Here is a 22679-nt window from a genome sequence, read left to right as displayed (position 1 = left end):
TTCCTTTTTCCTTGCTTCCATTGTTTCTTTCTTTCAGTTCTTTATTAATTGAATTTTGTTTGCCTTTTTAAACAAGGGTTTCTGTTTAATCTCATCTCTCACACACATTAAACCCTTCTCTATTACAAAGAAAAACCCTTAAAGTGACATAAGAACATCTGACATCATACATCTATCCATCCTCACCATTAAAACAAAGAGAAAGGTGAGTTTTCAAAGTTCTCCAGGACCATTGTTGTTCGTTATAATTTATTAGACTTTGACCCATGTAATTTTATTGTTTAAATTATATAAAGATTCTGCTTTCTTCTTTCTTAATCCTTCAAGTCTTCCCTTGTTTCCCTTGAATTCCTTCTTTATGATTTTCTTATATAGCGACTATTCCATTTCATATAAATGTTAGTTTGTTCATGTGCCCAAACCATTTTATTTATAAGTAAAACAAAAACAAAAAATTGTGGCTAGAAGAGCAAAAGTGATCATAATGAGATATCCTAGAGACCTCTAACAAAGGATCCATAGGAACCAAGTTATAGTTATAACCAAAACAGCAAAAGATGAAGGGAAGAAAAGGAGAAATAAGACCATGGGCTTTTCCTGAATGTTGTTTCTTTAGATATTTCTTTTAAAAGGACCTCTCAGACTTAAAGGACCATTTTAATCAGTCTGAGTCTGTCCCCGATATAGAGGGCCTCAGATAGTGGGGGAACTCAGGGCTGAAGGGTCTTATACTTTACCCAGAGTTCCTCCACTATCTGTGGCCCTCTATATGTCCCACTTTCTTTTGTGGGCCCCACATTGGGCGCCAATATGTAGTGTCTGGACTGGCTCTCGGGAGGATCTCCGGACTAGCCTTGGTCTTAGTGGAGGAGTGGAGGAGGTAGGAGAGCCATGAGGATGGTCAAAGATGGAGTGTGTCTATTTCCAGTCTTCTCAGCCCTTAAATACCTCAGTATGTTTATATCATTACAGCACATTAAGTATTTGCGAACTAGAGAACCATTATATCATCAATCACACTGAGAAGTGCTAACTACATGCATTTTGCTATGTAAATGCCTCTTGCTGTAAGTATCCCTTATTTCAAGTAGGACAAGTGGTTGTGCCCATCCTGACTTCTGAGGAAAAGGTGTGAATACCAAGGGAAATAGGGAGCCAAACCAGACATTGTCAGCAGGTTTCCTCTGGGCTGAAGGGTCTTATATCTTACCCAGAGTTCCCCCACTGTCTGCGGCCCTCTGCATATTCAGTTTGTGCCCTCTGCATAGATTAGTAATCTGGTTTCTTCTCTTGACTTGGAAGCTCCTAAATTAGAACTGGAAGGGACAGTAAAGTTTACTTCCCCCAAGTTTGTTATTTTGCAGATGAGGAAACTGAGACTCAGAAAAGTTAAGGGACTTCCTCAGCATCACACAGATAGGATGAGAATGAAATGGAACTTGAATCTATGTCTTCCTGATCCAAGCCTAGGGCCAGGTTCTTCTAAAACTGAAAAGCTTCATCTTCTAGAATGTCAGCATCTAGAAAGAAAATTAGTGATCATTAAAAGCAAGAGTGATTTTTATCAAAAATAGGTCATACCAGACAATCAAGAATAGATCAAACAGACTGAATCCATGTCCTTTTTTGAAAGGGTTACTTATTAGAGCAATAGATCAGTGAATCACTTTAGACATAAATTACTCCTGCATTCAACAAAGGCTTTCAGACCGTCTTCCACCATGCCCAGATGCCACCTAGAGCACTGTGTTCACTTCTGGGTGCCACACTGTAGAAAGGGGATTACCTAATAATCCAAGAATGCCCAGGTGGTGGGCAAGGATTAGAAACCCAACCATACAAAAATGAAATGGGAGAACTATGGGTCTTAAGTCCAAAAAAGAGTTTTAGGGAGGTTGTGATGGCTGTCTTTAAGAATTTGACGTAAGAGGGGGCAGTGAGGTGGCTCAGTGGATAGAGCACCAGCTCTGAAGTCAGGAGGACCTGAGTCCAAATCTGGCCTCAGACACTTAAGATTTCCTAGCTGTGTGACCCTGGGCAAATCATTTAACCCCAATTGCCTCAGCAAAAAAAGAATCTGAGGGAAGGACTAATGATTTCACTTTGCCTCACAGGCTCCATAAGGCAAATCTGAGTAGAAATTGCAGGGCAGCAGATTTAGTTTGGAATAGCTGACTACGGGCTGGAGGTGTTGGGTATCTAATTCTTCTTCTGGCAAGGGCTGGCTAGCTGGTCTCTGGGACCTTTTCCTATGCTGAGCTTCTACAATGTTAGTAAAACCTTTTAACCAACGCAAACGACTTGGAAAAGTGATGATCTAGGAAAGATCAAGATGTTATCACTGTGAAACATTTGGGCGTATTTCTCCATTTCTTAACAAATGTTGTCCCACCTTGAGTTTCTTTTTTCTTTTCTCCCTCTTGTTGGTGTGCCCTTTAGCCCCAAAGTCCTACCTCCCTGACCCTCTGAGGGTATTTAGGAATATGTCACTGGCTTTTCCAAGGACTTTTCTCCATGCCAGCTATAAGAAAATTGCCTCCCAAGGCATCAAGTCTAGCTTTCTTGTTTTGCAGCTGTGCATAATGAGGTTCAGAGGCTTTCTCGGAATTACCCAGACAACCCTGGTCTTGCCAGGATTTGAACCCAGCTGCTTCCAAATCTTTCCTTGATTTCCTTCCTAAGGAACACCCTATTTGATGACCATGATAAGGACATAGAGCCGAATGAAGCTAAACTATACCTGATTCCCACTGTTACCCCCATCATTCCCCATCCCACTTGCTTGCATTATTTAAAAAGCCAGTTGTCATTGGCCAGAAAACACTCTGCCTTCCTCACTCTAGGGCAGATCCTTGTCTGCCACATCACCAACCTATCCCACCAGACCCCTAAACTGACAGGCGAAGAAACCGAATCCAAGAAAGGAAGCCCTTGTCTAAGGTCACCCGACAAGTGAAAGCTGAGCTGAGACCAGAACCTGGGTGCCCAGACTCCTGGTACCTCATCCCCGCAGCCTCCCTGGCAGCTACCACTGCGGGGCTGATCCAGTAGTGCTGCTCACTGGGCAGTTCTTCTTCTGGCTCCTGTCCGGCATCAATGGGACGACCCTTGGGCAGGATCCTCCAACCTGAGAGGGCATCTTTCAGGCCAGAGTAGGCGCAGCGGTCTCCAGGCACTCCTGTCCAGCTGACAGCTACACACCTTCTCTGGAACAGAGACTAATGGGCTGGATGAGGAACCATTAGCTTAGGGTGCTACCTTAGGAGTCAGGAAGACCAGAGTTCAAATTCTATGTCAAGCACTTCGGAGCCTTGTGACGCTGGGCATGTAACTTGATTCCTTGTGCCTCAGTTTCCCCCGCTTCAAAATGAAGAATCTGAGTGGCAGCTCAGTGGATGGAGCACCAGCCCTGAAGTCAGGAGGACCCGAGTTCAAATCTGCCCTCAAATCTCCCCAACTGTGTGACCCTGGGCAAGTCACTTAACCCCAACTGCCTCAGCAATAAATAAATAGAATAGAACCTGAGCCCCTCTGACTCGGTGAGCCCGCGAACCCTTCCTTCCCTCCCTCGGGTATTTGCCCGGCGGGCTCCACTTTCCCCCATCACAAGCGGACAAGCTTTTGGAGTCCCAGCAGAGGGCAAGGACAGCACGCAGGGTCCTCCGTCCGCCGCCCCAACCTCGGCCCTTCCCGCCTCCCGGGGAGACAGAAACTAAATCCGCTTATTTTGACTCCCACGCCCACCCCACTGCCTCCCAACGCCAGGGACACGTGGAGGCGGTGTTGCTGCACCGCCACCTGGTGGCCGCTCTGGGAAATCCTCTAAGTAACCGCAGAACCCCCAGATGGGAATTAACAAGAGTTGGTGAATTACTTTGGCACCGCGTGCAGGGAGGGGCGGGAAATAGAGCAGGAAACTGAGACTTTGTTTCCCCAGGCAAGCCCTCTAGGAAGCCCGACGGTGCGATGGATACCAAAGCCCATGGCTGGTACTCCTTAGCTGGTGAGCCTGGGGGAGTCTCCCAAGGGGGCCCCTCCTTCCAGCAGCTGGGAGCCTCCAAGGAATGGCCTTCAGCACTTGGCAGCGCCATATAAATGCATCTATAAATGCTATACACAGATACGATATAAATTATAGAATAACATAAATATAGAATATAAATGATCAAAAATATCTATAACCATATGAATTATAGAATAGCAGAAATATTATGGAAGATAAATTACAGAATAATATAAATATCACATTGCAAATATTTCTAATATAATGGCGAATAAATATATCTAACATAAATATTCTCGAAATATATATAGGAGAACGTAAATATATTATAGAGAGATATAAAAGCATTTTAAAGTGCCAAATAAATGTCAGTTCTTACTATTAATGACCTTCTTCCTTCTCACTGGGGGTTCTTCAAGCAGAGACTAAGTGATTTTGTCCTTGCTGGATATTAGCATAAGATTAGAAGGAAAACCTTCAGCTCAGAGTCCATCTCTTAGACAACTCGTGCCATTGGGCGAATCCCTTAACCTCTCTCTGGCTGAGTTTCCTTCTGCTGTGAATTGCTACTATTACTATCAAAATGTTCAAATATAATTCCTACAGTCCATTCAAACCATGGTTCATGTATTTCTATCCATAGATAATGCTTATTAAATAATATTTTCAAAAAACATTTAGTATTTCCAGAATAATACTCTCATCTCTCCATAGAAGATTTCAAAAATGAGTGAAAATAGAGGAAAGAAGGGGCAGCTAGATGGTGCCGTGGGTAGAGCAGCAGCCTCGAAGCCAGGAGGACCTGAGTTCAAATGTGATCTCTGACACTTAACACTTCCTAGCTTGACCAGTATTCAGTTTCACCGATAATGTATTAGAATGCCGATTTCCCCAAATTCCACCACCATTAAATTATTGGTTTTTGAATAAGTATAATGTATATAGTGAATGAAGAGCCACCCTCAAAACCACAAAATGCTAGATTCAACTCTTCCTCCTTTAATCAATCAAAAACCATTTATTAAGCACATCCATGCCAGACGCCATGCTGTGTGCTGGAACACACACTAGCAATGTGACTCTAGGCAGGTAACTCCATCTATCAGTGCTCCAGGTAAATCCCTAAGGCTTTAGGATACTGTTAAGAGTTTCCTAATCTGAGAGTTCCCTACCAATGAAATGACAGCTTTAGTCCTGATCCTTCCTGGATATAATATGGTCTTCTAAATTTGTCTTCCTTGAATTTCCTTTAATTATCAAATAAATTGAGCACCTTTTTACATGCTCCTTAATGATTCGTCTTTCTTCTTCAAAAAATTATTCTTCTCTTGGCGTTCTTGACCATCCGATTTTCCATATGAATCTAATCATATGAAATAGCCAACTGGCATTTGGGGGGCAAACGGAGGTTGGGTTACATCCTTAAACTGGTTTTGAAAATGCTGATATTTTCGCTCCTTTGTCTTGCTCTGATGGGTGGTTGGGAATTCCTCTCCATTTATTGAGTTAGCAGCAATGTAGATTAGTTAACATCCCTTCAAGTTCCTAAGTCTAAGTTGTAAATTAATGGGTTTTTTTTAAAGATACTCTGATAAAATCAAATCAGAGCTGGCCTGGCATTATCAGAATGTGAGTGCATCCAGATTCTTGCCATACAGAATCTGGGGTTACCCATCAAATGTTAGAGAGAGGGGATGTTACCCCTAAAGTATACTGGGGTTACGAGCCAATGTTTCAAGGGACCTTCTCCAAAACAAGAGGCAAAGATTTTATTACACTGTTAAAAACATGCTAAACCTCTATGGTGTTTTTAGAAATTAAGAAAGGGTGGAGAGGAAGAGTTAAATTCTCTAAAACTCACAATTAACGGGGAGGAAGAGTCCATTAAGGCATGGCAAGTTGCTAATGAACTCTGAACTCTACAAGGCGGACTAAATTCCTAGAAAAGAAATTTAGTAAGAGATTACTCCATGGGCTGGGGCTAACTCTAAAAAGAAGTTGCTCCTAATAGGAGTTTACTGTATGGTCTTTTATAGGGAAAATATAGCCTTGGAAGTTGACATCATGACTTGGCTCTCTGATTGGATACAGTAAACTATGGGGTCATGAAGATTTTGCCAATGCAAGGAGCAAAAGGCCTGCTTAAGGCCGAGATAATCCCATCAGTGCTCCTCCCTGCTTCCCTCTGGGAATACCTTGGACAGTAAAATACTGGTTTTTCTCCCTCAAGACCCTGAGGTCTTATTCAACCGCCAACATGGCAGGAATAGGTGATGTAGGTGCTACTGATGTAGGTAGAGCTCCTGAAGGCTTTTTAATTATTTATTTGCTGAGGCAGTTGGGGTTAAGCGACTTGCCCAGGGTCACACAGTGTTAAGTGTCTGAGGCTGGATTTGAAAGCAAGTCCTCCTGACTCCAGGGTCAGTGCTCTATCCACTGCACCATGTAGCTGTCCTTCCCGAAAGCTTTTAAGGACAGCCAGATGTCTTTGGATAAACTGGCAGCACTTTTAAAGTATATTGATTAAAAACAAATTCATTATTTACTGTTGAGTAGATCATTAAACTAGAGCTTTATTAACATCCAGGCTAGAATGACAGGGAAAGATAATGCAGAATGTTGGAGGGGATGTGGGAAAACAGGGACACTGATACATTGTTGGTGGAATTGTGGATACATCCAGCCATTCTGGAGAGCAATTTGGAACTATGCCCAAAAAGTTATCAAACTGTGCATACCCTTTGATCCAGCAGTGTCTCTACTGGGCTTATACCCCAAAGAGATACTAAAAAAGGGAAAGGGACCTGTTTGTGGCAGCCCTGTTTGTAGTGGCCAGAAGCTGGAAAATGAATGGATGCCCATCAATTGGAGAATGGTTGAGTAAATTGTGGTATATGAATGTTATGGAATATTATTGTTCTGTAAGAAATGACCAGCAGGACAAATACAGAGAGGATTGGCGAGACTTACATGAACTGATGCTGAGCGAAATGAGCAGAACCAGGAAATCATTATATACCTCAACAGCGATACTGTATGAGGATGTATTCTGATGGAAGTGGATTTCTTCAATAAAGACAAGATCCAACTGAGTTTCAATTGATCAAGGATGGACAGAAGCAGCTCCACCCAGAGAAAGAACACTGGGAAATGAATGTAAACTGCTTGCATTTTTGTTCTTTTTCCCAGGTTATTTCTACCTTCTAAATCCAATTCTCCTTGAGCAACAAGAAAACTGTTCGGTTCTGCACACATATATTATATCCAAGATCCACTGCAATCTATTTAATATGTATAGGACTGCTTGCCATCTTTGGGGATAGGGCGGAGGGAGGGAGGGGAAAAATCGGAACAGAAGTGAGTGCAAGGGATAATGTTGTAAAAAACTACCCTGGCATAGGTTCTGTCAATAAAAAGTTATTAAAAAAAATAAACTATTAAAAAAAAATCCAGGCTGTTATTCAGGAAGGTCTTAGATTAACTGGCAGAAAGGGGCAGTGAATACAAATCCATCACCTGTGGGTGATTTTCTCTATATTGGAGTAACTCCTCTAAGAGGTAGCTGCTTCCCAAAGGCACAGAACTAAATCGGAAACCAGAAAGCTGTTCATAAGCAAAGGAATTCTTTCCATGAATCCAAGACACGGTGGAAAGGGTCCAAAGGCCCCACTACTAACTTTACAATTTGGGTAACTGAGGCACACGGTCACACAGAGGAGGGACAGCGGCAGGGCTGGGATTCCCACCTAGGTCTCCCGACTCCAATATCGTTGCCTTCTTCCTGGTCCTCGGCTGTGACTTTAGCAGACCCAAGCCTGGCCAAGAAGGAAATCTTCCGGGTATAGATGCGAGTTAAGCAGGTAAGGCTCTGTGCAGGAAAGGTCAGCCCTGGAAGTACAATGCACTTCAACCAGTGAAGTCAAGAAGCCTTCCTGAAGCAGATGGAGGCAGGGGAAAAAAAAAAAAAAAAAAAAAAAAAAAAAAAGGCCTTGCCCTCCAGAAGCTTACACTCTAATGGGGAAAAGAAGCTTGTAAAAAAGGAGCCAGTAGACTGAGGGAGGAGAAGAGGACCCCACTGAGAGCATGGTACAGTTGAGGGGGTGTTCCAGAAGGCCAGGGAAACATTCCTTTTTCTTTTTTTTCCCCTGAGGCTTAAGTGACTTGCCCAGGGTCACACAGCCAGGAAATGTTAAGTGTCTGAGGTCAGATTTGAATTCAGGTCCTCCTGACTTCAGGGCTAGTCCTCTCTCCACTGCACCACCTAGCTGCCCCAAAACATTCCATTTTAAGCACCAGGAAGTGGCCAAAGTCTGGAGTCAGGGCTTTGAAATACCAGAGAAGTTGGTATTTTATGGTGTGAGGGACATAGAAGACCCCCCCTTACCCAAAATGACTACTCAGAGATCATTCAGTAGAAAGCAGGAAGGTTGTTTATTAAAACCTCCGAAGGATGAGCTATCCCATCATGAGATAAGCGAAAGAGAAAGCTCGCGGCAGGAGAGCTAAAGAAGTAAAGAAACAGCTTTTATACAAGAGATTACATCACAAGGAAGAGAGCATTGAGAAAGCAACAACGAATTAGATGCCTCTCTCCCTGTTTGGAGAGATTGGAATGGAAGGTTTCTCATTTTTTCGGGAAACAGAAAATCAGACCTTCAGGCTTAATCAAGCAGATAGTAGACCAGCTAATAGACTAAATATCGATAAATGTCAAATACCGATAAATGGCATCAGCTCAGGTTAAATAAATAGGTTTCTAGCTGGCCAAGGCTCAAGTAAATATGGGCCTGCACATATACGGGTCATAGGGGAAACACAGAAATCATGAAAATAAAATACAGAAAAAGGATTCATCCATTCCTGTAAGTTCTTCACCTTCTCTCTCTCTCTATTCCCCACAATGGGAGAGTGGGGAATTCAAGGAAATGGGAAGCCACTGAAGCAACTTAAGTAAGTGAGAGATGTGGTCAATGTGTGTTTACTGGCAAATGAGGGACTGGGGAGAAGAGAGACTAGAGATAAGGAGACCAATGGGGGCTAGGTCTAGAGATGAGAGGAGGCGGCCTCCATTTTAGTGCAGAGGATGGGCGAACTCTCAAGCTCAGTTGTAGGAGGAACTGAACTGGTAAAGTATTCCTTTTTGTCTTGTTCCCTTTTTTATTCTTTGTTATAAGAAATGGCTTGCTGAGTAAGGAAGAGGGAGAAAAATATAAAAAAATGAGAGTGACATGAAAACTAAACACAATAAAATTTTGCTTTAAGGGAGCAAAAAAAAAAATCAAAGGCAACTTCAGGCCTTTTCCCCACAAGGAGACCCAGCCTGAGGCTTACCTCCTTGGCTCTTGATTCCCTTCTTACTTGCCAACTTCACCTGTGTGATTCCTGTCCGGGCCTTTCTGTGAAATCTCTTGAGGGGAATATCCTTTCTCCAGTTCTTTGACTACTTCTGGGTGCAGGACAGGCCTCCGGTCACCCCTGCTACCACCTCTCACCTGAGGGTGGGCCCCCCCATGTCTTCCTGGGTGATGGGGACTCTTCTTGCTGAGACATCTGGTGGAGGTCACCCATTCACTTTGGAGTGGTCTATTTATTGTGTCACTTGGCAGATGTGACCTTTATTTATTAACTGTCCAAAGTCCTGTTGGTTTCAGAGGGCAAGCAGCCAAAAAGTGCTGGAATCAACTGTGACATAAAAACACAATGTACCCACAAAACCTCCTCAAGCCAAGAGAGCTGTTCTCTCTCTGGCCGTATCAGCCTTCAGGCAGAGCTGGACAGACAGGTGCAGGAAAAGTTTGTACTTGGGTCAATGCATAAACTTCTCTGGGAGGAGGAAGGGAGGGAAACCTGTTTTAACAAATGACACTGAAATGGTGAAAGTTTTCTTGAGTGGCAGATTTCTAATAAGTTAGGAATCCTGCCTCAACCACATCCCGGGGCAGATTGCATAAACTCTATTTGCCCCAGTTTCCTAATCTGTAAAATGAGGATAATAATAGCATCGACCTTCCAAGGTGGTTGTGTGGCTAGCACATGATAACCGCAAGCTAAAAGTTATTATTCTATCACACTGTCTTCCACTGGACGTACTTTAATCCAAAGAAATAACTTAAATGATGACTTAAGAGCATGAGTAACAGAGATAGGGGAGAAATCTTGGAATGGGAGGCTCCCCACCTCCTTGAAATTCTGCTACCCTCACAAAAGGCCAGTCCTGAAGCTCTTTTTATACTTTATGCCCCTCCTCCCCCAATCTGGAAGCCAATAATCTCCAACAAGATTCCCCATCTCCCAAATCTAGGCATTTTCCCCCTGGCTGTAATGCTTTCCCTTGAAATCTTGAGTTTGCTTAAGCCTAAGAACTGTTTCTCAATAGCTTCTCCATTTGTCCCTACATGTACACACTCAAAAGGCGGTTATGTTTATCTTACATTTACTTTATACTTGCTCATTTATGTAAATATTGTTCTTCTTTTTACTCTACTTCCCCTCAAGTACAACATAAGGTCCTCAAGTCCATTGTATCCTCAGCCTCCAGAGCAGACATTTAATAAATGCCTGTTGAATTTAATGGAACCAGCCAACCCAGGAACCTTTCTGACACGTGTCTATGGCATCTGCTGCTGTGGGCTGCTCTCTCTAACAAGGGGAGCGAGGGCTATTTCCTTACATATTCCACAGAACCAAAATTATTATTCTTTTTATAGACACCTCTTATGGCCTTCTGTGTGTAGTATTTTCCTGGTTCTGCTGACTTCATTTTGCATCCGTTCATACAAGTCTTCCCCAGTCTGAGCAAGACAACAGCAAACAGGGAGAACAATTTATACCATCGCACCATAACAACAAAGAATCCTGATCAATGCAATCGCTAACCATGCTCTGGAGAACTAAAGATTAAGTTCATTGACTCACTTTTTGCCAGAGAAGGGATGGACTTAAAACAGATGGAGACTACATCCTCTGGATGTAACTAATTTTTTTTTTGGGGGGGTGGGGGTTGGTCAGAAAAAAGTGGATATCTCCCCATGATTATCTGAATTCCTCCTCCATCATTTTCTATAGCTCTCTCTATAGCACTATATATAGCAATATCCTATAGCCTTGATGGGCCATTTATTCCCAGGTCAGTGGGTATTTTGTTTGTTCCCAGTTCTTTGCCTCTATGAAGAATGCTATAATGAATATTTTTCTATCCGTGGGGTCTCGGTGTCCCGGCATCCTTGGGTAATATGCTTCATAGTGGGTAGGGTCTCAGCCCCAGTGGACGCCAGAACTAGCTACAGCATTCACCAAAGTGATCGGACCTGGGCAGACGTGTCCTTCCCCAGCCTAGAGATGCTATTCCTTCCTATCCCCAATTAATTCAGCCCAAAATTAATTAGCTTTTGGGTTGCTATAACATATAGAGTTCTTTAGGAACTACATCATGTTTGTCTTTGTTTTCCCCAGCACCTTACACAGAGGCATACAATAGGTGTCTAATACATGCTATTGTATTGCATGTCTTTGTGACCATAGGCAAGTCACTTAACCTGAATGAGCCTGTCTCTCCTTCAGTCAAATGGAGTAAGAGGCAGTGTGGCTTGGTGGCAGAGAGCTGATCTCAAAGTCCAGAAGACTTGGATTCAAGTGCTGCCCTCTGACATACAAGCTGGCTGTCTGCCCCAGCTCTGAGCCTCTCACTGCCCACAAGCAGCGCCCAAGATGATAGGCTGCCCAGCAGGCTCTGCATGGGTAGAAAGAATTCCTCAGTGGGATCCCATAGGACACATACTGTCTCCCTCCCAGGACTCCCTGATAGGACCAAAGTGCTCAGCAAGCACCTGCATCACAGGGAGCCCCCATCCGGAGCCAGATCTGGAATCCTGGCTCCATTGCCACTCCTGGATGCCCTTGGCCAAGTGGCCTCAGTTTCCCCATCTGCAGAATAAGGGGGTGAGATGAGAAGGGTCGATTTCGACACAAACTCTGATCCTTTGATTTGCTTCCTGGGGAACGTCACTGGAGGTAAGTTTGGACCTTGCCATCCTCCCTGAGGAAGCTCCCTGTCTCTAATGTGTCCACCTTTCTCGCCCCTCTCTTCACAGCTTCATTATATTCCGAAATGCAGAGGGATCGAACAGAAAGAGCTGGAGGAGTCACAGCCCATCCGGACTACAAAGACTGGAACACAGAACTTATCAAACCCAAGAAGCTGACCAATCCCGTCAAAGCCTCCAGAAGTCACCAGGAGCTACATAGGGAGCTCTTAATGAACCACAGAAGGTGAGAGCTGGGGAAGGAATCTCCATCCCATTGCTTAGATTGAACTAGACCCTGAGCATCCTCAGCTGGAGTCTCTGGATTGTCATGGAAATTGGGTACCCAAAAAAAAAAAAAATCTAGATTTAGAGGGTGAAAGTCTCATCTCTGACATATATAAACCATCCTAGTGTTCTCCAGGCTTTTTTAAATCGTGTGGCCCTTTTTTTTAATTGTACATGGGTCCAACAACTATATTTATTTATAAATCATGTTAATACCATATACTTATAATTATTCATAATCATTACAGTTAATACTACAATATAACATCATAAACATAATTATGATTATGTTACTTATGCTTACTAATAATTATGTTTATTATAAATCTTACACAAAAATTGAAATTAAAAAAGAGATAAAGATGAAAAAAGTTACTTAATCCTGTTTGCCTCAGTTCCTTCAACTGTAAAATGATCTGGAGAAGAAAATGACAAACCACTCCAAGATCTTTGCCGAGAAAACTTCAAATGGGAAAAGTTAGAAACCATTGAACAGCAACAGTGATATAGAGATTACAACTTTGGTCCTAAGCTTTTTATTTCAACACATGGTTTCGATGGATATCTTAGCTTTTTTTTAAATGCCACACAAGGCTCTGAAGGCCCCCCTCAAAAAAGAACATCATCAGCTACACTTACCAAAATATAATCTTCAATTTTCAATGCCATCCACCCATCATGCAAAGGCTTTTCACAGAATCCACTGGCAAATTCCCATCTTCCCTGATGTCAATCAGTTGTTCTTACAAACCAGAAGAAAGGCATTTTATATTTTTAATAAATAGGTTCAGAACCTACTGAAACTTTGGAAGATTTTCAAACATGCTTCAAAATTCCAATTGCAAGTTTTTAATTTTTAATTCTATAAACATGAGAATTTTTATAAATGACATTTATAATTTTCAGTAACATAGAGAGGAATAGTAAGTACCCAGGAAAAGAGGGTCATCTATGGCTTACAGGCTACATAGCCATGGGAAGGATGAGGACTGAGAAAAGTTCATTATATTTGACAATTAAGATATTGTGGGAGATGGAACAGTTCTCATTAGAGATGGGAGTCAAGAGTCATGAGAGAGGGGCAGCTGGATGGCGCAGTGGGTAGAGCGCCAGTCCTGAAATCAGGAGGTCCCCGAGTTTAAATCTAGTCCCAGACACTTAACACTTCCTAGCTGTGTGACCCTGGGCAAGTCACTTAATCCCAATTGCCTCAGCAAAAAAAAAAAAAAGAGTCATGAGAGAGATAATGAACCTGGGAACCCAGAGGGATGTTGGTGCCCTTGAAAGGCCAATCATGTGCACTGTGGGACTGTGGGAACTGAGTGTGAATCACAACATAGTATTTTCACTCTTAAAAAAAAAAAAAAGAAAGAAAGAAAAGACTATGAAGCTCAATAACTGTGGGTCACATTAATTGGATGTGCCCTATAGGATGAATAAACTTTAAATGGTTAAAGATGTATTCATCCTACTTTTGTGGTATAGCAAATTGGGGCAATCAGGTACAATGCAAATAATGGAAAATAGAAGGGAAAGAAAGAAAGAAAGAAAGAAAGAAAGAAAGAAAGAAAGAAAGAAAGAAAGAAAGAAAGAAAGAAAGAAAGAAAGAAAGAAAGGAAGGAAGGAAGGAAGGAAGGAAGGAAGGAAGGAAGGAAGGAAGGAAGGAAGGAAGGAAGGAAGGAAGGAAGGAAGGAAGGAAGGAAAGGAAAGAAAGAAAGAAAGAAAGAGAGAGAAAGAAAGAAAGAAAGAGAGAGAAAGAAAGAGAGAAAGAGAGAGAAAGAGAGAAAGAGAGAGAAAGAAAGAGAGAAAGAGAGAGAGAAAGAGAGAGAGAAAGAGAGAAAGAGAGAGAGAGAGAAAGAGATAGAGAAAGAAAGAGAGAGAAAGAAAGAGAGAAAGAGAGAGAGAAAGAGAGAAAGAGAGAAAGAGAGAGAGAAAGAGAAAGAGAGAGAGAGAGAGAGAGAGAGAGAGAGAAAGAGAGAGAGAGAGAAAGAGATAGAGAAAGAAAGAGAGAGAAAGAAAGAGAGAGAGAGAGAAAGAGAGAAAGAGAGAAAGAGAGAGAGAAAGAGAAAGAAAGCTGAATAACAACAATCCCAAAAGTACCACATCTTGATTTTTGGAATAACTCTCCCCAACAGTTGGCAACCTGTGTAAAAAATCCCCTTCATGCCCCATTTTACAGACAGGAGGATTGAGCTTCACAGACTCCCAAGCTCCCATGGCTGTGGGGGACGGGAGAAGTCAGCCAGGCAGCCGCTTCCTTTCTCTGTGGATTCCAAGGAGCCATGAGGAATCATGCTCTGAGGGGCTTGGCTGCGACCCCAATCCAGCTGCTTTTCCCACTAAGCCTCTGTCCTTGTCCCTTCCTCCCCCGCCTTACCCCTGACACCTGCAGAGGCCTGGGAGTGGACAGCAAGCCGGAGCTGCAGCGGGTCCTGGAGCACCGGAGGAGGAATCAGCTGCTCAGGCTGAAAAAGGAGGAGGAAGAAGCCAAAAAACTCAAGTCGCCATTTGAGCAGGAGCTCCTGAAGAGACAGCAACGACTGGACGAGGTGGGAAAGACCCCCACAAATGTGGGGGAGAGGGCTAAAGGGAGGGGCTGCCCTGGTGGGGGAGGGTGGGGAGTGGGGGAGGAGGGGCACAGTGGGGGAGGGAGAGAGGGAGAAAAAGGGTGGGAGGGAAGAGAGGGCAGGGAGTTGGGGAGGAGGGAGGCAGTAGGGGAAGTAGGGAGGGTAGGGAAGCGGGGAGAGACCAGGGAGAGAGCAGGGACCAGCCACATGGAGGAATCGGGTCCTGGAAGGCCCACTGCCACCTGCCAGCCGGTGCCAGGACAAGCAGCCTCTGGTCTGCATAAAATGAGGAGCAGCAAGATGCCCAAGGCGCTTTCTAGACTGAATGTTCTCTGCTCCCCAGAGGGCAGTGGGTGAAAAACATTCTTGTGAGTGGGGGGAACCCAGCAAAGCCGGGCAAAGGCAAACCACAGAAGCCTTGGAGGAGACTTTCAGAGAACCAGAACCAGAGAAGAGAACTGGATCTGGTACCAGGAGACTTTGATCCAAACCCTTCCTGCTCTGCTTTCTGGCTCTGGCCAGTGACTTCACTCCTCAGATCTCCCTCTAGAAATGTGGGGTCTGGACTAGGTCCCTAAGACTCCTTCCAGGTGTAAGCCAGTCTGAGATTAGGGTTCTCAGTACATGGCCGGCAAAGCCTTCTCCAGAATTGGCGGCACTGGATGGGCAGCCAGGTGGGGCAGTGGACAGAGCCCTGGGCTTGCAGTCAGGAAGACTCAAGTTCCTTGTTCAAATCCAGTCACAGACACCTCATAGCTGTGTGACTCTGGGCAAGTCATTTCACCCTGTGTGCCTTAATGTTCTCATCTGTAATTCTCCTGGAAAGGGAAATGACCAAGCACTCCAAATGGGGTCCTGCTTGCCCCAGTTTCCTCATCTGTAAATGAACAGGAGGCGGAAATGGTCAACCACTCTAAATGGGTTCAATAAATTAGCACAAAGCAAAAAGAAATCCAGACAATAATGGCAAGAAGATATTTACAGAGCGCTTTAATTAGTCGGTCTTTTCTTCACAACCATCCTAGGAGATCCCATGTTTTACCCACCCTAAAGAGATCAATTAATGCTGGATGGTATCAGGAGTTCCATGATGGGGACACAGCCTCGGTACTTTTAGGGCCTTGGTACTTTTAGGGCCTTGGTACAGTGGAGAAAGCCCTGGATTTGGAGTCAGAAAGCCCAGGTTCAACTTTTTGTTCAGCTCCTTTCTATTTGAACGACCTTGCGGATATCCTTACTATCAAAGGGTCTCCAAGTGTTGGGTCCTGGCTCAGGGTGCAGGGAACCTCAGAGAGGGAGCCCTTGGTTCCATCAGCCCAGAAAGGCTCAATCTGGCCAAGGTCCCACCGGCACCGTAGTAAGCCTTGGAGGTGAAACTGGAACCCAGGGTTCCTCTCCCTGTTGCCTGAGCTGCCCAGAGCAATGGATGAGGCGCCCAGTGGGCACTTGCCCAGGTCAGGCTCAACTCCAGGTCTCCCAAGTTCACCCACACAGTGCTGGGCACCCTGTAAGTGCAAAAAACAGCCCATGCGTTTCTCTTTGATGTATCAATTTCTCTTTTCTTCAGATGGAAAAAGAAGCCCAAAGGGAAGAGGACCAGGCCCCCGAGTTTATTAAAGTCAAAGAAAATCTGCGGCACATTGCCACAATAGCGGGGGAGGAGCAAGTCTAGCCGGGGAGGACGGAGCCAGGGGGCCGCCACCTGGACTCCCGGAGCCTCGACCCCAGCAGCCGCCGCAGCCTCCTGTACCTGACATCCCTGTGCTCCCCATGGACACTGGCAACCAGACCTTTGGGACTCCTTCCCGACACTAGCGCTCGCTCCCCAACGCCTCGTGGGGGCTCTAGGTCCGGAAGTGGGTTATGGCAAGGGTCACGCGACATATAGCAGTCCCTAGTAGGACTCTTCCTATGAGGGCGGGCATGGCCCACTACCAGGGCCTCTCCTCCCTGCGGGCACACTAACACCTAGAGCTCCACTTCCTCGGTAACAACCCCCCAGTGTCCCCTGCCCACCATGGGAATCTGGGCGTGTTGAAGGAGAGGGAGGGCACCCTGCAAGTGTTTTTGTCTTTATTATTGCTGCCATTATTAGCCCGGAAGTCACAGGGGGCACTTAATGGCAGCCTTCCGTGGTCTGACCCCCAGATGAGCCCCAGCTTGGATAAGTAGGACTTCCTGATCAGAGCCTTGCCCGGCTGGCCAAAACTCAAACAGCTGCCAAGTGTTGGGAAGCCCGTGCCCTTTCCCCCTCAGGTTTGCCAGTCACAGGGCTTGGGGTCATCAGCATGGAGAGGGTAATTCTTGGAGTTAGGACCAGCCCTGGCTGCCCTGGGGATGGCTTCCTAGCGGGCCATCATTGTGGGGGTCACCAAGACACCCCCGCTCCAGGAACAGCAGACCCCTCCCAATCCGGTGTTCAGACCTGGTTTCCTGGGCTCCTTCTGACTCCATTTCCCTTTCTGCTTCCTGGGCTACCTGCACCCCTGTGAGTTCTGTGCCATTTTGTGATGCCTTGTATGTTTGAGAAAACTGGAGAATATTTAGCCCCCAGTCCCCTCAGCTGCTCAAATCAGACCCTTAAGTCGTCTCAAACAGAATTCTGCCCAGAAAGGGACGGACTGGCGGAGCGGGCAGAGAGAAGCCACGTTTTGCTCCTTCCAGGCTCTGGCCAGCATCAGCCCAGTCTGGCAGGGAGGTACAAGGCCAGGGTCTCTGCTCCGACCAGCCATGCCCACCCCTGGGTTAAGAGCTAAACCTCCAACAAACTCCCTAATCCAACTAACTGTACATCCGAGGCAGACCAAAGGAAACTCAGAGACTACAAACGGCTTAAAATTAAATCCTGAGAGGCTCTGGAGAGTCCAGAGAAAGCCGTTGGGAAGTACCGGCCAGTACCGGCTACCTGGTCTGGCCCTCAAGGACTAGGAGCTTCAGGGAAGGGGCCTGCACTGGTTCAAATCAGATTTGGGCTAACCAAAACAAAACAAAAAATCAAAGCATCCAATGAATAAATAAAACTGCTGCAGTAGATCAAACATCTTTAAGTTGTATGAAAATTCCAGCTGCTGGTAGAGACTTTATGGATGAGATTGGGCCGAATGAGTGCAACGCAGAACCTGAAACTCAGTGCTTTTCCAAACAAGGCCAGCTCCCTATGGTCAGATCCTCCCGTCCCTCTCTCCCCATCCCAGCCCCAAATGGGAACCATATCAGCCTCCCGGGAGCAAGGGGCGGCCAACAAGAATTCTTCATGCCCCTTGTGTTGATGTATTTGTCAAATAATTCCCAGTGGGTGAAACCTTTAGGAAGGGAAGGAAAAAATGGAAGGAGGGAAGGGAGAACGGGGAAGATGGAGGAAGGAGGGAGTTAGAAAAAGTGAATCCAAGGGCCTGGAGAGAGCTCTGACATGGCGGATTTGTCCATCTGACGACATGCTCAGAGATGTTCTCCCACAGAAAGCTTCAAACACCACGAGCCCCAGGACTGGAAATCAAGAGACTTGGATTCCGGACCCAGGTCTGCTCACAGCAGTGTGAGCCATTTATTGTCTCTGGGCCACTGGCTGAACTAGACCTTTTAGCTCTCGTTTACAAATAGCAGTGGCCGACAGTCCAGCCTACACTGGTCTAACTAATTCTTATGTGCTAACTCACTGAACAGAAATTATTTTTGCTAAAAATCTCAAGTAGCGCCATCCTGAGGTCAGGAAGGCCACGAATGGTCTCGGATTCTCGTTTTGGACTCTACAAAAGTGTCCAAACTGGAGTTCGCGTCCACTAGACACAGCTAGAGTTTGGACACTAGAAAAATGCCCACACTAGAAAATGAAACAAACCTCAGGTCCCATTGTTAAATTTTGATTCTCAACTAATCATTGGATCTTAGAATTTGGGAGATCAATGGGAGTCAATAGGCATCTAGTCCAATCCAGGGACACCAGAAAGTGCCCCTGTCCAACATGGTAAGTGGTGATCTAGCCTGCGCCAGAAGGCTGCCAGTGAGAGGGAATCCCATCACCTCCCAGGGTAGCCCATCTCCCTCTGGGGCAGCCAGAATTTTGGTTAGGCAACATTGTGTCTCCTCATAGCTCCTGGTTCGGCCCTTGGAGATCAGATGGAGCAAGTGATTCCTCTCCAAGATGATGGCCCTTCAAATATCTGGAGGTGACCATCATATCTCACTCAGGCTTTCTCCTCCTTAACCAATAAGGCATGAATTCAGCACCATCTTGGTCAATCTCTTCTGCACATTCTCCAGTTCATTAACCCATCTGAGATGTGGCATTTGGAATTGAACACAGCTCTCTGAAAGCAGCCTGGCCATAGGGTAGTGTAGGATGGGCACCTCCCTAACTCCCAAAGCCTATACAGCCCGATGCAGTCCAAGGTCTCTTGGACAGACTCTGCCTGTCATTCAATCTGAGCTTGTCTTCCACTCTTAATTTTTTCCCCTGAGGCAATTGGGGTTAAGTGACTTGCCCAGGGTCACACAACTAGGAAGTGTTCAATATCTGAGGCCAGATTTGAACTCAAGTCCTCTTGACTTCAGGGCTGGTGTTCTATCCACTGCACCAACTAGCTGCCCCACACTATTTTTTTTTTAAAGAAAGAAGGCCCAATAAATAAAACAAGCTTGTCATCTTCCCTCTTTAAAATTACATTTTCCAGGTTTTGATAGACAGCATCAAAAGTAGAACTAGAAGTGAAAAACCACTCCCCAGCCTCTACAACTTTAGTTAAAAAAAAAAAAAAAATTACATTGATTCATATTTCTTTGTTGGCCAAGAAAGTCAAGCACAAGAAATCAATCATCTGATTGCTTACCTTTGTTACCTTTGTGAAAGATACAGGAAAAACCAGATTAGGCAGGCTTGCTCAGAGTCACGTGGCTGGTACATGGTCAAGTTGGGACTTGAACTCAGATTTCTTCACCCCAAGAATGATGCCCTTTACATGAGTCCACACTCACTGACTTTTTGGAAGACGTTCTTGTCCACAGCACCTGTGCTCTCTGGGAAAAGTGGGATAGGCAGGTGGGATCTGGATCATGGAGTCTGCCTTCTAAAAGGGCAACTGGATGTGACCCCAGTGAGACAATGGTGTTGTTCTCCAGATCCCACCTGGAATGATGCAGGGCTCCAAAATAAAGCTAATGAATTCTCCAGTTTCCAAAGAAAGTTTCTTTATTTTCTGAGTTGAGTAGGGCTTGGGCCAGTTGGGACAGGAAAAGCAGGCCCACCAGAGGGAGAGAGAACTCTAGCAAGGACATTGGGAATGTCCTACGGGCCAGGGAAGGGAGGCAGCTCATAGCGTGGGGGAAGGAACCAAAGTGTGGCTGGCATCCATCATACAATAGCTCTGACCATTGGCTCTGCCCCTAGTGACCAGCATCCCACTGGCTCTGCCCTTGGTGGCCAGCATTTCTGATACTTCTATCTTACTACTGATTCTACCCCTGAGATTGGCCCTCATGATCCGATAGTTCTGTCTGACATGGTTCTTTCTCTGGTAACTAGCATTTGTGATTGTGATCACAGATTTGTGAATTGCCTGACCACTGGCTCTGGCCCCAGAAGCTATAGATTCTCAAAGACCAAGAACTACTTAGACACTGGGAGAGACTAGAAAGAACCCTGATCCTGAGATCACATCCAGGCTCAGGCACTTACAACCTTCTTGCCTTTGGGCAAGCCACTTAATGTCTTTGAACCTTAGTTTCCTCATCTGTAAAATGAGGTGTTGAACTAGAAAGTTCCTAAGATTTTTCCAGTTCTAGAGTCATGATTCCATGATCCTAGTTTGGGAAGCATTAGATCAGAGGGCCCCAAGGTCTCCTTTCAGAGGACTCCCAAGGCCTGGCTATCATCAGAATCCAGAGGAACTATAGATCCAATATAGTTGTGATCTATAAAACATTTTACCTCAGTGTGACCCCAGAGCATACAGGGAATTGAAATACATAGACAGATCTCACAAATTCTGGCCAGAGTAATCCAGAAGTGTGGATAAAAGGGAGTGGGGGACAAAATAAAAGGATGGAAGACATAGTGTAAAAGAAGGTGATAGATCACCAGGGTATAAGGAGGAGGATGGAGCCTAAGTGGCCAGCGTGGTATTGGGAATGGTGGGGAAGGGTCATCAGAGAGATGAGACGTGTGACATGACAAGCAACTGGGGGATACGTGGGAGTCAGAACTTAGATGGGGCAATTGGGACATTATCCCAGGGAACCAAATCTAAAGGGTGTCCTTCAGCGGTACAGAAACAACACCTTGGCACCCCCTTTGGGGAGAAAGGGAATTGTTTTCCAGACCTATCATGGTGTCTGTGTAGAGACCTCCTGGTGAGCTCCCTTTGCTAATCACCAATGAAGCAGCCGCCGCCTGTGACACTCAATCTTAGAGAGTTACCAGTAGTTTACAGTCAGCAAGAAGACCTTGCTGGAACACAGACCGTAGAAAGCCACCAGATGGTAACTGGGGTGAAATTCTCCTCCCCCCTACCTAAGAACCTCCCCCATACACCCCCCCAAAAAAAAACTGTTTGAAGCATACAATAAGATATTTCTGTATCTTTAGCAATGGCAAGTATGAAGAATACAAAGAAATATGGAAGGATTTGTAGGAAGTTTTAGAAGGTAAAGAAATCAGGACCAACAATGTATCCCTGAGTTACAACTGTATAAACAGCAACAATAATATTAGTAACAAAGTCTGGGAAGCAGTGATCTGATCCAATCTCATCCATACAGGAGGAAACAGTGACCTTTCATTGGTAGCAGAATCAAGTAAGCTCCAGCTTCTGGATGCCCAGCCAGGAACGCTCTAGCATGACCGGCAGGTGCCCGGTGGCGCCCCAAATGTGGCAGGCGTGAGCATCTCTGTACCCTGCAACTGCACAGGTGTGGCCACGTGTGACAGTCTGTCTGTGTTATCTATTAACAGAAGCCACAGGTGGGAGCCAAAGGGTCCCGAAGTCCCTAGGTCAAAATCATCCAATTCAACAAGGCTTTCCTGATCGCCCAAGTTACATCTACAGCTGGTAAGGAGATAAACACAACAGGAGGCGAGGGGGAAGAGCAGGGCCAGTGAGCTGCCCTTCAGGGTGACCATCCTGTTCACTGAAGCAGCCCACCCTGAGCCTGGTCTGATCCAAAATGAGCTGGCCTTTCTTGATCTTTCCCTGCTGACCCAGAAACCTCTTAATAATAATAGCATGGGGTGGGGGCGGGGGCACTTAAATGGGGCAGTGGATAGAGCACTGGTCCTGGAATCAGGAGGATCTGAGTTCAAATCCAGACAGTCACTAGCTTTGTGACCCTCACTTAATCCTTATTGCCTCAAAAAAAGTGGTCCTCAAGTCTCTGCTTGAAGACCTCTATGCAAGGGAAACACCCCCCCACCCCCATTCCCTGAGATGGCCCATTCCACAGTGAGATAGAGCTAACATTTAGAACAAACTTGTCTCCTGTCTAAACCCACCTCTCTACTTCTTTTCTTGTTCTGTCCTCTAAGTCCAAGAAGGACAAGTCTGGAAAGGGAATAGAGGATGGTGAAAAGGATTTACAAAGTGACCTCTGCCACACAGAGCCTTGTGTGATCCTGGCCATTCCTTCTCCAGTAAAGCGAGGCTGAGGGTGGACTCCATGGCCCCGACGAGATCTGGGGTCCTCATATAGGCTTCTTCCCAACTGAAGTAGCCAATGATTCCCCAGGGCCTTCAATGGATCCTATGGACAGGATTTTTCTTGGTATCATGATTCTGCAGAATTTGAAATGCTCATCCGATAAACAGAGTG

General features: G+C 45.3%; 1 protein-coding gene across 3 annotated transcripts in view; it reads left to right on the top strand.

The window, feature by feature from the left end:
• FAM107A (family with sequence similarity 107 member A) overlaps nt 1-17948 on the top strand; it is a 114443-nt gene extending 96495 nt beyond the window's left edge. For all 3 annotated transcript variants that reach the window (XM_031953403.1, XM_031953414.1, XM_012544076.3), the window contains 3 exons: nt 12094-12271; nt 14705-14861; nt 16447-17948. In XM_031953403.1, coding sequence (XP_031809263.1) covers nt 12094-12271; nt 14705-14861; nt 16447-16551 — 440 coding nt within the window. In that variant the 3' untranslated portion in view covers nt 16552-17948. The remainder of the gene's footprint in view (nt 1-12093; nt 12272-14704; nt 14862-16446) is intronic.
• The last annotated feature ends 4731 nt before the right edge of the window (nt 17949-22679 follow it).

Source organism: Sarcophilus harrisii, chromosome 1, assembly GCF_902635505.1.
Source record: "Sarcophilus harrisii chromosome 1, mSarHar1.11, whole genome shotgun sequence".
NCBI classification, from domain to species: Eukaryota; Metazoa; Chordata; class Mammalia; order Dasyuromorphia; family Dasyuridae; genus Sarcophilus; species Sarcophilus harrisii.
This window is presented reverse-complemented; position numbering and strand designations above follow the sequence as displayed.